This window comes from Phaenicophaeus curvirostris, chromosome 1, assembly GCF_032191515.1.
Source record: "Phaenicophaeus curvirostris isolate KB17595 chromosome 1, BPBGC_Pcur_1.0, whole genome shotgun sequence".
Lineage (NCBI taxonomy): Eukaryota > Metazoa > Chordata > Aves > Cuculiformes > Cuculidae > Phaenicophaeus > Phaenicophaeus curvirostris.
Window position 1 is genome coordinate 163,903,428 of NC_091392.1, and position 18,200 is coordinate 163,921,627.

Here is an 18,200-nt window from a genome sequence, read left to right on the forward strand (position 1 = left end):
ATAAAACATCATAAAAGTCTCAGAGTTTACTGTTTTCACAGCGCCTGTGACCAGTGTATGACTATTTTACAGAGAATTCAATAGTAAAAAACTAATCCCAAACATCTTGAATTGAAAAATGGAACTTTTGCACCTGGGGGAAAAAAAAAATTGGTTTTGACCTTATTGCACAAAATTGTCTTTAGAACTCATTTTTATTGAAGGCAACAATAATTGAAATAAACAGCTCTTACCTAATCTATATTTTTAGACATGAATAATCACTCTCTATGACAGTTTCCAAGAAGCTCAGGATAAGACATTTTTCAGAGATTAATTAATCATCCAGGCTCATCCTCAGAGTCTCTTTTCCCATCTTTATTATTTGTTAGAGAAGCCCAGCAACCACTGTAGTGAGGTCTGAGTCACACTTGGACAAAGAAGAATTCAGAGATAATGAAAAATCTGTTTCATAAAGACAGAAAAAGGCATTTGCTGGATCCCAGGATATTCCAAGGAATGACCTTCCTGCACCCAGGTGGATAAAAAGCAGGAAAGGAGTGCAAAGGACACTTTACACACTCACTAGAAGATGGGAGTTGAGAAATACCTGACTTAAGGAGAAACAAAGCCTCTTTTATTCACCAGACACAGAGAATATCAGGTAATGGGCAAGATGAGGGTTTTGCAGTCATCAAGGGAAAAGAAAAACTGGAATTAATCTGCTGTGGTGATGGAAGAAGCAAATCTCCTTCTGAAAAGCAATGTGCTCAAATATCAATGTATACCCTTAACTTTGGAGACTGCTAAGCAAATCATAGAATAAATTAGGTTGGAAAAGACTTTTTAGATAATTGAGTCCAACCAGAAGCCTCACACTGTCAAGTCCACCACTAAACCATGTCCTTAAGTACCACATCTACGTATTCTTTAAACACCTCCAAGGATAACGACTCCACCACTTCCCTATGCAGCCTCTTCCAGTGCTCGACAACACTTTCCATGAAGGAATTTTTCCTAGTGTCCAGATTAAACCTCCTCTGGTACAACCTAAGGCCATTTTCTCTTCTCTGAACACTTGTTACTTGGAAGAAGAGACCAACAGCCACCTTGCTACAATCTCCTTTCACGTTGTTGTAGAAGGCAATAAGGTCTCCTCTCTACCTCCTTTTCTCCAGATTAAACAACCCCAGTTCCCCCAGGTGCTCCCAGTAACACTTGTGCTCTGGACCCTTCCCCAGCTCCACTGCCCTTCTCTAGACATGCTCCAGAACCTCAATGTCGTTCTTGTAGTGAGGGGCTCAAAATTGAGCACAGGATTTGGGGTACAGCCTCACAAGTGCCAGGTACGGGGGGATGATCACTCCCCTACCCCTGCTGGCCACACTTTTACTGATAAAAGACAGGATGTTGTTAGCCTTCTTGGCCACTTGGGAACACTGCAGGCTCAACCAGATCATTGATAAAGATATTAAACAGAACAGCCTACAACACTGAGCCCTGGGAAACACTCCTTGTAACTGGCAACCCACTGTATTTAACTCCACCACGACTCTTTGGGTCTAGCCATCCAGCCAGTTTTTTACCCATCAAAGAGCACACCCATCCAAGCCATGAGCCACCAGTATTTCCAGGAGAATGCTGTGGGAAAATGTTTCAACGGCTTCACTAAAAACCAAGTAAACTACAATGACAGCTTTTCCCTCATCCAGTAAGTGGGTAACCTTGTCATTGACGGCGTTCACTTTAGTCAAGCAGGACCTGTCTTTACAAAACTCATGCTCACTGGGCCTGATCACCTTGTTGAATGAATTGCCTATGCGGTCCATGTAGAGATTTTTCTCTCTCCATTGGAAAGTCATTCCACTTACCCTCTCTTTCTGTAAGCTGTCAGCATCCCTGCTGAGCTACAGGGCAGCACCCTGGGACAGAAATAAAAAAAAAAAAAAAATAGAAAGGAAGAAATAGCCAGAGCAGTTCCTTCTCTTCTATGAAGTAGGAACATCAAAGAGAAGACACCTAAAGAGATTTCTGAACTCCCTTGTTTAAAAATGTCCTAGGCTAAGACAATAACAGTAATTTGCCTGGCTGCTTGCTTTTGCACAATTGCCATTGATGCCTACACTCAAATCTTGCATTAAATTAGGAAATATATATAGTAGTTGGAATAGCCTGACATTTAAACTGTTCAAGCAACCAAGGAGATGAAAGATATAGGCATGGAATTTTACATTTAAGCTGATCTAAAGACAGTGGAATATACTTAAAATGAAAAGAAATCTAACATCACAATAATACTAATAAGGTTCATCTAGAAGCCAGAGTTATCATTCATTTGATGAACACTGATTAGGTCTGTTCCTAGGAGGAGAGGAAGGAAAGGCACATTTAATTTAGAGACAGACCTTGGATGTCTGAATTTCAGGAACGGTTGTGTTTTATTCTAATTTCCCAGCACACCAGGGATTCACAAGGCCCTTAATTTCAAAGAAGGCATTTTTACTGAATTAGCACTTTCTAACCATGTAAGAAAAACCTCCATAGCGTGTCACGGAGCGCTGCAGCTTCAGGTCAAAGGATCCTGAGCTTACTACACCATCTAGTGTTAAAACAAGGAAAGTGCAAGAAAGTTATTTTAAAGTATCTTCATTACTTTACAGACTTTCCCGCTTGACAGATTAAGAAAAATCAGTTTCATCACCTTCATAAGTTGCAAAGAGCATTTAGCACATTAATGTGACAATTTTCTTTCACAAAACTTCTCAAAACCTTCCTTTAAAACTTCAGTGTTTGGCATTCAATGTTGCTAAAGCTGTAAATTTTATCTTCTCCACATTAGTAAGTATTAATCAATTCTTAACAGAAGCTTGAGGCTTTGTAAAATTAAGCATTTTCCAGAACTGAATTGATTATATAGGAAATGCTACAGGAAGAAATGTGGTAGAAAAATAGAAGAGCAAAGTTCCTTCAAGAAATCTGAAGATTTGAAGGAAAAAATCACAGTGAAAAGAGTCTATTTTACCACAGTTGTTCTTGCTCAACATTGTCCTCTGAAAGGAAGTAATCTGCTAGTACATGCTTGATTTTAGGCACTTGAAAGATAACAAGACATGTCTAACATTAATATCAGAAAACATATTCACAATCCTAGACAGCATTTGTCCTAATCAGCATCTGAGTGTCTCAAAGAGATTTTCAGAATGTCTGAGGACAAGATTTCTGATTATTCAGCACACAAATCTAGTGTAAGGTCATTAAAGAAAATTTGGTTTGTATTTTGGTATCGAAAAAAAGCTTTCTGAAGTAAGCAATAATGACAAGCTCCACTAGAATATTTCCGGACTACATCAAGCCGTACAATCTGGAATGTAAAATTATAGCCAAGTTCTTTAACAATTTATGCACAGCAACTTCATATCAAATTCAAGATGCATTTGTTCTATGCAATGTGGACCATGTAAGGCATTTTGAATAACATATGTCTTCACAAAGATGGGCTGAATCTTTCCTCTAATCGTGAGGCTTAGAAAGTCTTTCAAAAATCCCTGGAATGTTTTACTTTGAGATATACACAGGGCTATAGACAGGCTTATGGCTTCTCTGCCTGAACTTCAACCATCCACCAAACTGGTAACTGTAATGATGCAAGTCTGTGCTCAAGTTGTCAAGCTGAAGTTCACTGGAAACTTGGGAGCACAGACAAGGTGATGGTAGCAAGAAGTCTACCTGTTCTGACAAGGTATAACACTTGCAGCTGCCAGAGACAGCTGGGGGTACTGGGCAGTCATGGGAGATGGAACTAGCCGCCCTGAAGGGTAGTTTTCTGATTGCGTGGTCTTGGCAGATTTATTTGCAGATGAACACAAATGTATGGACACAAGCAAGTCTTTCCTCTGCCAAACTCATGTCACTTAGAAAAGGGATGTGATCAAGATGGGTACATGGCTTGGCCTTGGGACAAAGTTTCCATTCCAAAGCATCTTAAATAGATTATATTTCTGCTCAAATAGTTTTCTTTTATGATACTGTTTCAAACATAAAAATATTGAGCAAAACACTGTGTCATCGGGGCATTTTGCAGCCACTAAACCCAAACGGTTGCCTCAAAAACTCGTTGAGAGGTGCACCAAGGTGCAGTGAAATTCAGGCAGTGAAAGACAGTCAGGCAGTGACTTATCTCTTCTCAGCCAGCCAGCCCTGCCCTGCTCACACGACATGCTTGCTGGATGGAGAGCTGGTCAGAGAGACAGACCTAGTGACATGGAGTAGCTGATGTGATTCCTCTCTTGGTATAAGCAAACTTGTGACTTTTGTTTGCACACATTTTCTCTTTGCACCAAATGCTCTGACCTCTATTCAGAAAACTGAGACAGAACGACTCAACCTTTCCAGTGCAAACAGATTGTGGTGGAATTTCCTGACAGCTTTATCCCACTGAGATTTCCAGCATCTTTTCACTCCTAAGACTGCAGTTGGCAGGCTGTATTTGAACCCCAGCATTTATTAAATACATTCAGAGTAGGATTCCAGCAGTTCCACCTTTCATGAAAGACAACAAAATTTTTAAATTTCAGGCACACGTAGCTAGCAAATCTTTAAAACCTAGTATTTTACATTTCCCTAGAAAGTCACACTATAAGTCGAGAGGCAATAACCCTCAGATTTAGCATTATTCAGTGCAGCCATGTTTACACAGTAGTGCTGTGTAAAAAGCACAGAATACTTAATGATATCAGACTACAAGATGGAAACTCTATAATTCAAGACAACAAGTTCTAATTGAGTTTTGGAGTGTTTGGAACGCTATTTCTCAACTATCTGGAAATCACTGTGACAAAAAGCTTCTGAATTGAGATTTCAGTCAATTCCCAGAAAGAAAAGTGAATCCAAAGCAGGTACTTCAGATAGGAAGGGTAACTAAAGTGCTGTTAGCTCTCCGCAGAAGGTTTATTCCAGCCTCCCGAGCTAATTCTCTACTGAACATTAAAAGACAGGACATATACTGCAGGAGAAAGCAAGCAGGGACTTCAAAGCCATCTGAAGAGATGAATTACTAAATTTAGATTAAGTGGCAGGCATGAGAGATTATTAAGTGGCAGGCATGAGACACTGAATCTGAAGGAAAGAAGGAAAAAGGACAGAGTCAAAGACAGAAATACTTAGGCTGAGGAGAGAATTGCAGAAGGCACTGATTTCAAAGAGGAAATACTATATACCTCCTCTCCTCACATCATGTCAGAAAACAACTTTCTCTTGTCACAAGAGAAAATCAGACTGAAAGAAGTTTTCAGGCAACTGTAGATGTCTGGGGATTCCCTTCACCTCACTTCACAATAAGAATTTAATCACCACTGCTACATTACCAGCTTGGATCATACCGCCCAACTTGAAAGTCTCTATCTACGAAGCAAAATATGTATTTTTTATTTTCATGAATAAGAGGTACCACTATAATCTTAATTTTCAAGGAATCCTTGTGGATCATGGATGTTTCTCTTCCAGGCAAGAAATCACTTTGTCTGTGATTGTCCCCTGAGGTTACACAGAGTCCTCGTGGAGGTAATCTATTCCAAATAACTAAGTTGATCTACAGCATCAGCAGATATATCACTGCTTGATACCATTGTCATCTTCAGTAGATGCAAAGTAAGTAACTGGAAAGCTTCTAAAATGTGAAAAAACAAATGACATACAAACTATAAGCAGGAACAAGAAGAGCAGAGGACGAAGATTAATTCATGTGGCTGTTCCATGAAGATGCAAAGAACACCAGCACTATTCCCATCAATCTTTAATAATAAACATTTCCTATCACCTGTAACTGCATTGTAATCACTCTGCTAGGCAAGCAATTTGCATTTCACAGGCCTTAAAACACCAAAAGGAGCAAAGCTTATCTGCTTTGTTTACTGCTTATTTAATTGCTGGAATAAGACCATAACCCAGAACATCATCAACTCTAGTAAAAATATTCTTCTGTTTTTTCCCTTTCTCAGACTAGTAGAAAACAAAAATAGGGAAATCATTATGCTCGTCACTCCATCCATGCTTCTTTCATTAAAGAAGTTTTAAAAACTTCTTCAAACTATTGCACTCTTATTAAAGAAAAAATGAAATTTTCAGAAATTGATTTATTTTTGGTGGATATACAGGTTCATCATGAATATAAAATTGTTTTGACTTATATTTTATAAATAGTTGCCTTAGTTAACAGAGAGATATCTCTACATCACTACGACTTGCAACAAAATCCACAGAAAACAGCAAGTGCTTGAGTAGTAAAACATCTGAATAGTGGCAAAAGAACTTCTTTTTCAGCCATAACTTATGACTTTGATGTAGCTTTCTGGAGATGCATAACCCAGGATTCTATCAGATGGTCACATTTACAGTATTTTTTCAATTTCTAAATGAGGACAATCAAGAAGGGAAATCTGCCATTCCAAAGTTACCATGATATTGAGGCCGAGAACCTTTGCTGTTCCTTTTGCAATGTACAGGGGGAAAAAGGCTCACTTGCCAGAAATGATTTTTGCTCAAGCAAAAATCTCACTCAGATAAAGAAACTCACATCTCAACACAATGCTTTGCCAACTAAAAACCATCACCTGTTACACTACACAGAGCCATTAAAAGTCAGCTCAGGACAATCAATCTGCAGTGATACCTCTCAAAAAGCAGCTTGACTGTACGACAAAATAAGTTTCTTGAGTGTTTCATGCAACATGTTTTCTCGTATTTGAGGACCAAAGCCACAGCAAAGATCTATCCTACCTTCAAAGGAGAAATGTGCGACTGTAAGACGTATCCATGGACATTCTCTATTTGAGACAAGTTCTTCTCTGACACATGAACAAGCTCTGGGCCTCTCACTTCGTGGGTTAATCGAGGCAAAGTATGATCATGTGGAGCATCCTCATCCTGATAACGATATTTCTAGAGAGAAAAAGATAGCAAGGAAGAACAAATAAGCTTTGAAGAGGCAATGTGCATGTATTAATGTAATTACGGGATAACATAAAGAGTATCAGACATCAGACAACATGACCCCCAGATTTCCTAATCTGTTCTGGAGACAATACCTCATTCTTCTTTTTAACATTTCACCAAGGAGAAAAAATGTGATATAATACACTGATATACAAAACTTTCACCATCAGGTAGACTTGTGAGATGACATACTGACAAGGGCTGATAATGAAAAAAGATGTGTTGATCAGCTGAGCCATAGCTTCAGCTCACAGTTCACATCCTGTGTTAACACCTGTACTTCTATAGCCTTTCCCTGGAAAATATTTGAGTCATTTTCCATTTAGCACCATGTACTCTGATGATGGAGAGTACACGTGCTTCCACAGAGCCATAGTGAGACAGAAAATTGCTCTCCAGTAAAGTTACCTCCTTATCCTGAAGACTAATTAGGGCATGGTGTTGCATTAGGTGTTGTAACTTCTTCCTCCATGGAGAAGCAATGTAAGAAGCTTGTCTAAGATCCAGAACAGAGCTTATAACAAGGAATATAACTCTAAAAATTTAATTAAATTACCAGATCTGTCCTTTAGCTAGAATCCTTTTCAAAAGGATGCCATATACTCGGCTGATAGGCGCTGCTGTGTTTATGTGGTGGGGCCTCTGGAGTGTTGCTTCATTTACTCATCCCTCCAATGAACAACATCCCAGCTGATTCCTGCCTTCACTCTCATGTATGGAAACAGTTCAGCAGCTGCCATTTATTTTCAGAATACATACGTGACATGATTTATTCGCTCTTTTTCTGAGATATGGCTGCAACTCTTCACATACTCACTTTTCAGATAACATAATTAATGAATCTATAAAATTACTAGCACCAGAGTAGTATTATTTGGGCAAGAAGCCATTGGTGTAATAGATGGTACTCCAAGCAATGTCACATTAAAGGCTTGGCACATAGATCACTTAAGCCCCAAGCAATCAATTATTTTTTTAATCCAGTGAGTACTCTTTCAAAAAAGATGACTACTCAGAGACATCCTCCTTAAAATGAGTCATTTGCTAAAACATGATTAGGACTAATAACAGGAGAATACCAGAGTCGTCCTATCTGCCCAGGAAATGGTAACAATGAAAATGTCTAGTGACAGATTTCCAAAGAGGCAAGACAGCAGTGGCAGAGCCCATAATGAGTTTTGGTGATCGTTAGTGCAGCTTTACACTGCAAGAAGCAGTGCTAGGAGGCATTAAAGAGAGGACATCTCTCTATGTCAATCAGTATGTCTTTTCCATATCAATGTGCTGTAGTGCAGCTATTGCTTAAATGAGAAGCAAGGGACAAAGGAAAGTGGCTCGCCCTGAGCCCTGTGCTCCTGAAAAGCAGAACGCTTCTCTGTATCTACACTGGTAGATCTTCCCATGAGTATCTATGCTTTATAATTAAAACTGATCATTTTATCCGATAATTGCACACACCCATGACAAATTCAATAATATCCATGTTAATGTGCCATAAACTGGAAAGTTTACAGAACAGATTTCCACTTTTCAATCTGCCTTCATCTCTGTCCCATCCCATGCCCATCCTTCTCATTCTTCACAAAGCACAAGCTTAGAGCATTTCTGGGTCAATCCTGGTATGTGTTTGCCTCATGTTCTTAGCACCAAACCCATTGATTTTCATAAATCTTTCCTCCCACTGCATCTCTTCACTGAAATATTTCAGCTGTGAACCAAAACAGCCTGACACAGCAAAAAAGCCAGCGGTAAAGCTTAAAATATCAAATCAGAATTGAAAGTCTCCTGCAGAAATGCCTCATTGGTCTTCATTGATTTGTCCTGATGGGATCCTGCAGATGTCCTTCAACTTATTCCACTCCCTGGAGACCAGAACCTCCTCTAAGGGTTAATTCAGATTTCTGGAGGGAAAAGCATGATTGCACAGAAATACTACTCTTCATTTGACAAAAGAACAGGTGTATGTCTTATGATAATTAAATTACAAATCAGTGCCTGCTGCTGATAGGGTATTGTGTGCTGCCAGCTAGCATCAGATATTTAAAATCCTTTGTAATTACCTATAATGGGGGAATGGAGTGTGCTGCTGTGAATTTTTAATATGAACGTGCCTTTTTATAAGAGACCATTTTTCTCTACAACATGAGATTTTTACAGTGTCACTGCTCCTCACATTGTACTATCTAAAGGAGCATTTCTAAGATTGTGTTTGTCAAAGATTTGTCGGCTAAACAGAACTGAAGATATGAATTCAGCATAGAGTAATAGTCAAAAGCCTTAAATCTGAACGAAAAAAAGTGGGAAGTTACAATACCAGTTATAATAGCCATACTACTGAACTGACAGGGAAATAGAGATATTCTTACAATCTACCTTTGAGATTGTCAGTCAATTTAGGTAGCTGGAAATTTGTCACTCAATTTTGGGCCAATTAGAACTGGTTTTTACAACAGTCCCCAGCACTTTTTTTCAGTTACAATCAGTTTGCTTTGCAGAAAATTTAAACAGAACACCTCATATTAGATCAACTCAAACTAACCTGTGTCCTAAGCTGCTGAGTGTGGTCCTACTAGAGTCGCCATCAAAAAACACATGCCTCTGTTCTTCTCTACATAGTGATCCCGCTTTAGCAGGGGGCTTCAACTAGATAATCTCCAGATCTCTCTTTCAGCCCTAACCATTGTGTGATTCTGTGGCTTTTTGTCTGGACCACATTCCAAGACATCACACAATATGTCTGCTTGCAACAGGACAGCTGCAAAAGGAGGGAGCAAAATGTTTTGAGTCTTGAATGCTATTCCTGTTTTGCAGTCTTCTTCAGCAGGGGTCAGACTACTGCATCCTAGAAGCTGTAGGTCTTCATATAAACTAAAGACTACAGAGAAAGGAATTTCTGTAGAAAATGTCCCACGTGAGAGAATGCCCTCTGAGTACTCCAGTCATCCCATTACAATCTGGGGATAGACAAGTTAAGCAATTGGGTCCCAATGCTACCTGTTCCTTACCCTTTGCTCACTTAACTTTCCCCTCAACCCACTATTTAAACTGCTTTGCAACTCCCATGCAGAGTAGCCCCACTACTAGTCAGCTGCTGCAACCCTGACATGGAAACTACCTTTGAACAGGTCAAGCATCATCCCACTTCTGCATGATATCAGGTTCAAAATTCCATCATCCCACTTCTGCATGATATCAGGTTCAAAATTCAATACACTGGATATGTTCACAGTTTTAGCAACAAGCAAAAACTAAAACCATAATGGATTTGGTCTATTATAGAAAAGTTTAATCTGCAAAGTCCCGCTGAAAAAAAATATTAGTGCTACCTTGTCTCACTTCTGCACTCATTTTTTTCAGCAATCTTCAATCTGTTGAATTTTACTGTACAAAGGCAGAAAATTTCAATGTCATACATCTTGAGAAAACAAACCTTACAATTTGCACACACAAGTCCTTGGGCATTCATCCAATGATGAGAAGAAATAATGTTACTCATCCAACTGATTGCAAATGAGCAACACAGCTTGAATTCTGAATATTTGCAATCAATCTATAGAGTAAAAAGAGAAAAAAAAGTACTCTTCTCATTATATAAAATGGAAGAAATCACAATCTGCTTGCCAAGACTGTGGAAGTAGATTAAGAAGCTTAAATCATTGAATAATTATACCTATTGTGAATGACTTGGTCTTTTGCTTATCAAGTAGATTCCTAACAAGCTTGTCACTACATCACAGCAATACCTTTCATCTAAGAAGCCTCACGAGCTTTATAAGTGGTAGTCAAGTTTGATACTATCCTGTTTAAAAAAGTATGTGTATCATCTAAAGGTGGGAAAAATTAGGCAGAGAAGTATAACAAGCTGTTCAAGGTCACAAAGAGAATCAATCAATTAAGGAGTGGTAGAACTCAGGAGATTTTTCCAGTATGCACTTCTAAGCCCAAGACTAAGTGCAACTATACTGACTTTATAGTAATAATAATAATAATTACTATTAAAAGAAGATTGCAGTTTGTCTACTGCCACTGCAATTTATTTTAGATTTGTTTGGGGGGGGGGTGAGAGTGTTTTATTAAAAGATTATTTTCCTCACGAAGGTTCTAAGAGATAGCAGAATTTCTAAGGTCAGGATTTAGGTTTTCCTCTGCATCAATGTAATAGCTAGCCATGCTTTGTATAAATTACATTGTGATATCTCTGAGAAAAACATAATGATTTTTAGAGGACAAGATTTTTCCTTCAAGAACCAAATCGTTTTATAGAAGGGACACTGTCAGCACTGAATACTGAGAATTTGCATAACTCTTCCATTCATTATAGCAAGAAGTTCCTTTTCTTTCAAGGCAGGGAGGATCAAATACATTTCTTCTCTCAGTTCACTGAAATAAGCAGATATTTGCCCATTGTAGGCAATGTGTGTTCAGTTTTTTAAAAAAGCAAGGATAATATAGAGGACCAAATATGCTTTACAGTAGTCTCCTCATCTGTTTTTTGAACTTCTAAATAATTTTATTTTCATGGTGAAGTAGACATGGAATGGACATTAGCCTGAACACCTCTTCCTTAGATTAGCTGGACGTAGATGCACCTTTTGCTCACAAGATGGCACAATAACCATCGAGTTAAAGCACATTCTCACATTCCTCTATAAAGGGTTGCAGGAAAAAATAAGTAGATATGCAATGTCATAAAACTTCAAACGTTTCTTTACTTTGAACTGACCCAGTACAAAATTATTAAGGAAAAAAGTGGCAATCTTTATAGTAAGTGCATATAAACAGGTTATGATCATACACAAAGCTGGCAGCTGGGGAAAAGCTTAACAGTACATACAAGCATCAAAAGCTACAAGCAAGTAGGAACCTATTGGTTTTTGCAGGCTTTAGCATGAACAAAACCACTGTGTATTGACAAAATTGAGACTAGTCCAGAATGCTGCATTCCTCAAGGAATTCTAAATCCTAATTAAAACCGCCTGCGTGCAAATCTGTACCATGAGGTATTCAGCTCCATATGCTGCATTGCATTTTGGACCTGTTAACAGCATCAGTTTAGCCCTCTGGAGGTTGCTACTTGCTATCCAACAATTTAAAATAGATTTTTAACTTGAAGTACCAGTGTGAAAAAAAGGCAATCTAAGAGGGCGGTTTTGCTAGTATTAAATGGTGAATGTGACTGCAGACTATAAAAACCAGCAACTTTAAGAAGAAAAAAAAAAAGTCCAGCTAATACTGATTGTTTATCTAAGCACAGCAAAGGAAAGACGTGGGTGAAACCATACAATCTATCAGCATGAGGTTGTAACCACCTCTCCATCCCTTTGCCCTGCAATAACTTCACTCCTTTTTATAGTTTTCAGCTATTACCATCAAAATATTCTTTTTCTGATATGTGCATATTCTCACAGCCACTACAGAAGTCTCCATGCCTCGTTAGCTCCTTCCTTTGAGCCTCCTTTCTCCATGCAGCCCTGGATGCACAATGTTGCCACTCCCACTTCTTGAACACTCCACTTCTGCTGCTGCCTCACAAATCCTCATTTTCTATCCCTTGCCTGACCTGAGGAACAGCTTCTGGCACGGCGTGGCTATGCTGTGGTTACTACAGAGTCTTTGAAGAGGCAGAGCTGACAAATGCTGCCAGTTGCTGTGTCTCAGTTTCCCCGCAAATAAGCCTGCAGTGGGAATGCAGCACAGAAAAAAAACAAACAAACAAACCCCAGAAACCACCCTGGTTTTATATCAGAATATTACAAAGTAAGCATGTAATGCAATAAATAAATAATGCCTTATTATTGCCTGAAACAAATGGTACAGAGAAACAAACAAAATCACTGATTAAATGGCTTTGCCCCTCATATGTTTCCTGTACCAAAAATATAGATTTTAATTTAGTCCAGCTTTGCTTAGCACATGACACAGCAGGCCATTTGTGTTTTGCAGCTGAAACCCTCTCCCCAGTCTTCACACTTGGGTGCCCTACTTAGTTGAATTTATACAAAAAATAGGACTCCTCTTCCGAGTGCACACTGCAAATGACTACTTCAGAAGTGTCTAACTATAACAAAAAAAGTGCAAGTGATTTGTATATTTTAGTTCTGCATGTAATTACCTACTGATTTAAAGCTGTAACAATATATTTTCATAGGAAGTAACTTCAAAGGATCACCAACACCATCCCATTACTCTGTTTTTCAGCCCTCATGGGTTTTGAGTAGAATTACAGAATCTTTAGGTTGGAAAAGACCTTAGAGATCATCAACACTAATCATACCTGTCTACTACTAAATCACAACCCTAAGCACATCATCTACCCACCTTTTAAACACTTCCAGCGATGATAACTTAACTATCCCCTGGGCAGCCTGTTCCAGTGCCTGATAATCCTTTTTGTGAAGAAATCTTTCCTAATGTCCAATCTAAACTTCTGCTGACACAGCTTGGTGCCATTCCCTCTTGTCCTATTACTTATCACTTGGGAGAAGAGACCAACACCCACCCCTCTGCAACCTCCTTTTTGGTAGTTGTAGAGAGCAATAAGGTCTCACCTCAGCCTCCTCTTCTCCACGCTAAGCAACCCCAGTTCCCTCAGCTGATCCTTGCAAGACTTGTTTTACAGCCCCTTCACCAGTTCTGTTGCTCTTCTTTGGATTCGCTGCAGGACCTTAATGTCTTTCTTGTGGTGAGGGGCCCAAAACTGAACACAGTATTTGAGGTGCAACCTCACTGGTGCTGAATACAGGGGAATAATCACTTCCCTGGTCCTGCTGGCCACGACATTTCTGATACAAGCCAAGATGCCATTGGCCTTCTTGGCCACCTGGGCACACTGCTGGCTCATGTTCAGTTGGCTGTCAACCAACACACCCAGGTCTTTCTTTGCCAAGCAGCTTTCCAGCCACTCTTCCCCAAGCCTTTAATACCACATGGGATTTGCGTATCCCGAGTGCAGGATTCTGTGCTTGGCCTTCTTAAACCTCATCCTGTTGGCCTCAACCCATCGATCCAGCCTGTTCAGATCCCTCTGTAAAGCCTCCCTATGCTCCAACAGATTGACATTTCTTCCCAGTTTAGTGTCATCTGCAAACTTGCTAAGGGTGCATTTGATCACTTCATGCAGGTCTGGACCCAGCACTGAGCCCTGGGGAACACCAATTGTGACCCGTCTCACACTGGATTCAACTCAATTTACCACCACTCTTTGGGACTGGCCATCAAGCCAGTTTTTAACCTGTCAGAGGGTTTGCCTGTCCAGGCCAGTGGCAGCCAGTTTCTCAAGTAGGATACTGTGAGATACTACATCAAAGGCTTTACTGAAGTCCACATACACTACATCCACAGCCTTTCCCTCATCCATCAAGCAGGTCACCTTGTCACAGAAGCTGATCAGGTTAGTTTGGCAGGACCCAACTTTCATAAACCCATGCTGAGTGGGCCTGATCACCCGGTTGTCTTGTATGTGCTGTGAGATGGCACTCAAGATGACCTGCTCCATGACCTTCCCTGGCACTGGGGTCAGATTGACAAGTCTGTAGTTTTCTGCATCCTCTCTCTGGCACTTCTTGTAAATGAGTGTAACATCTGCCAGTCTCCAGTCCAATGGAACTTCTCCAATTAGCCAGGACTGCTGGTAGATGATGGAAAGAAGTTTGGCAAGCACGTCTACCAGCTCCCTTAACACCTTTGGGTGGATCCCATCTGGCCCCACAAACATATGAATATTTAACCATTTCCTCTTAGATCAAGGCAGCCTTGTTCTGCTCTTCCTCCCTGTCTACTGGCTTGTAAGGTTGAGTATCCAGGGAACATCTCACCTTACTATTAAAGGCTGAGGCAAAGAAGGCATTAAGCACCTCATCCTTATCCTCATCCTTTGTCACTATTGTCCCCCCTGTGTCCAGTAAAGGATGGAGATTGTCCTTTGTCTTTCTTTTGTTGTTGATATATTTGTAGAAAGATTTTCTTGTTCTCTTTCACAGAATGGGCCAATGCAAGTTCTAATTGGCTTTTAGCCCTTCTGGTTTTCTCTCTACAAGATCTCACTTCATCTTTGTAGTCGTCACGTGTTGCCTGTCCCTTCTTCCAGAGTTTGTAAATTTTATTCTTCTTCCTGATTTCCATCCAGAGACCTTTATGCACCCAGGCTGGTTTTCTTCCCTGATGGCTCATTTGGGGATGGCTTGCTCTTGTGCTGCCAAGAATTCCTTCTTAAAGAGAAACCAGCCCTCATGAGCTCCTTTGCCCTTAAGGAACCTGATCAAGCAGCCTTCTGAACAGACCAAAGTCTGCCCTCCAGAAGTCCAAGGTGGGTGTTCTACTGACCCCCCACCTTTCTTGTCCTAGAATTGAGAATTCTGTCATCTTGTGATCACTATGCCCCAGGCGTCCTCCAACTGTCACATCTTCCACAAGTTCTTCTCCACTAACAATCAGCAGGTCCAGCGAGGCGCCTTCTCTAGTAGGCTCACTCACCTGTTGTCTCAGGAAGTTGTCTTCTGAACACTCCAGAAATAGAACTGTCATCAACCTCATCCTGGCTGGTTGGTCTATAGCAGACTCCCATCACAAAATCTGACTTATTAGGTGAACCTCTGATTTTCACCCATAGACATTCAACCCTATTATCACTGTCAATGAGGTCAAGGCTGTCAAAACTCTCTCTAACATAGAGGGCTACTCTACCACCTCTCCTTCCTCACCTATCCCTCCTGAAGAGTCTGTAGCCTTCCATAGCAGCATTACAGTTATGTGAGTCATTCCACCACGTTTCTGTGAGAGCAATTATGTTGTAGTCCTCTTACCTTACAATAACTTCTAGCTCCTCTTGTTTATTGCCCATGCTGCATGCATTGATGTAGATGCACTTCAGTTGGTCTGTTGATCCCACTACGCTCCTGAGGGGAACAATCTTAATTCCTAAGCAACTACTCACTGAATTATCTAACCCTTCTGTGGAGCCATTTGAAGTGCTCTTCCTCACTTCCTGTGAGATGGCACACCAAGGGTCCTTGCCAGCACACCATTTCTCAGAAACTGGAATGCCATACCCAGGCTTTTTTTTGATCAAGCCTGGTTATGTCCCCCTCCCCCTTCACATCTAGTTTAAATCTCTATTAATGAGCCCCTCTATCTTCTTGGTGAGTACCTTTTTGCCCCTAGGGCACAGGTCTACCCCATCCTTCTGTAGCAAACCTGGTGATTTATGTGTCAACCCATGATCAAAGAACCTTACTTCTTACATCAGGTTCAGAGTCAGTTATTTATTTCCCAGCACTTCCTAATATTTCCCTTGTCATTGTCAGTAGTAGGAATGACAGGGGAGAAAACAACTTGTGCCCTTGAGCCCTTCACCATACTTCTCAGGCCCATAAAATCCCTTTTAATTACTCTTGAATTTTTTGTTGAGTTTTTGTTACTACATAATTGGAAGGTCTGCAATGGATAATAATCCATGGGCTTGACCCAATCAAGGCCCTAGGAAGGCAGCAAACTTCCCTTTGTAATGGGTCCAGTCTGCAGACTGGTCCTTCTATTCCCTTTAGAAAGGAGTCCCCTATGACAATAACCCATCTCTGCTTCTTATCAGAGGCCGTTTTAGTGGAAGGCTGGTTGTGTCTTAACCTAGGAAACATTTCTAGGCTGTGGGACCCTCAGTGAGGTTCAGTTCCACTTCCAGAGTTTCACATCTATTGTGCAAGGGAAGCTGAGGCTTGCAAAGGAGAGAAACACGTGCTGTGTCAGGCAGGAACCTGCTGCCACTCCCCTCCATCTCATAAATTTCTCTTATTGGCTGAATGGAAAGAGGATGGGGAGTCTTCTGCCTGTTGGGTCTGAGACAGGGAGTATAGGGTGTTATTCCAATAGTCAAATCTCCCTCTTGCACTCTCTGAGTAGATGTAGTTGCAGTGAGCTTTTTGTCCCCTCAAGCCTGTCCAGCTTCATAGTTCTAACTTGGGACACTGCCTGGTTTAGTAGACGTTGAGTGTGTCCCCCTTAATGAAATCAGTAGCAGTTTGGCTGAGGCTCCAGAGGAGTAAAGGCTTGAGCCATGGCTGGGCCAAGAAGTCCTGGAGGAAACCCACAAGGAGCAGAGCAACACAGTGAACACCAATAAGGAGCCTCGTATAAAATTCTTACTATGAGTCAACCACTTCTATCCCATATCCCAGATGCCTGGCTGAAAAGGACCTATGGGTGCTGTTTGACAGCTGGCTGAACATGAGCCAGCAGTGTGCTCAGGTGGCCAAGAAGGCCACAGCATCCTGGCTTGGATCAGTCACAGTGTGGCCAGCAGGAGTAGGAAAATGATTGCACCACTGTACTTGGTGCTGGTGAAGGTGCATCTCGAATACTGTGTTCACTTTTGGGACTCTCACTACAAGAAAGATGTTGAGGTGCTGGAATGCACCCAGAGAAGGGAAACAGAGCTGGGAAAGGGGCAGGAGAACAAAGGTTATGAGGAGCAGTTGAAGGAATTGGAATTGTTTATCCTAGTGAAGAAAATTTTAAGGGGAGACCTCACTGCTCTCTACAACTACTTGAAAGGAAATTGTAGCAAGGTGGGTGCTGGTCTCTTCTACCAAGTAACAAGTGTTAGGACAAGAATAAATACCTCAAGTTGCACCAAGGGAGGTTTAGATTGTATATTAGAAAAAAAAAATATTTACGGAAAGAGTGGTAAAGCATTGGAAGAGGCTGCCCAGGGAAGTGATGGAGTCACCATCCCTGGAAATGTTAAAAAAATTGTGCACATATGGCACTTCAGGATATGGTTTAGTAGGCAGGGTGGTGTTGGACTAACAGTTAGACTTGATGATCTTAGAGGTCTTTTCCAACCATAATGATTCCATGTTTCTATGACAGACCACTGGTGAACCCCATCTAAATCCTTCCTGGATGGAAGGTGGGACTGCAGAACCAGGCAACTCTTTAGCAGGGATTAGTTGTTTAGCTTAAATAAGTATAATTTTATATAGAATGGATAATTTAAGAATATCATATTGTGTGATTTAGTGTGCTGTTTGCTTAACTTTCTTAGCATGAGTAGCAAGACTGGCTCTGAAATACAAGACCACAAGCTAGGAATTTCCAGTTAAAAACTTTCCCATCAAATACACCCTGTTGATTCAAAACATGGTATTGAAAATCAATGAGGAAAAATACAGAGGCTTCAGTGATACAGTTCAACACCCGCTGTACAAAGACAAAGACAAGATAAAGACCTATATGAA

The 18,200-nt window shown here is 40.6% G+C and overlaps 1 protein-coding gene across 23 annotated transcripts in view; it reads right to left on the reverse strand.

Annotated features, from left to right (window-relative positions):
* DLG2 (discs large MAGUK scaffold protein 2) overlaps positions 1–18,200 on the reverse strand; it is a 1,047,701-nt gene that overhangs the window by 551,765 nt on the left and 477,736 nt on the right. For all 23 annotated transcript variants that reach the window (XM_069879637.1, XM_069879628.1, XM_069879594.1 and 20 more), the window contains one exon: positions 6,754–6,915. In XM_069879637.1, the coding sequence (XP_069735738.1) occupies positions 6,754–6,915 (162 nt within the window). The remainder of the gene's footprint in view (positions 1–6,753; positions 6,916–18,200) is intronic.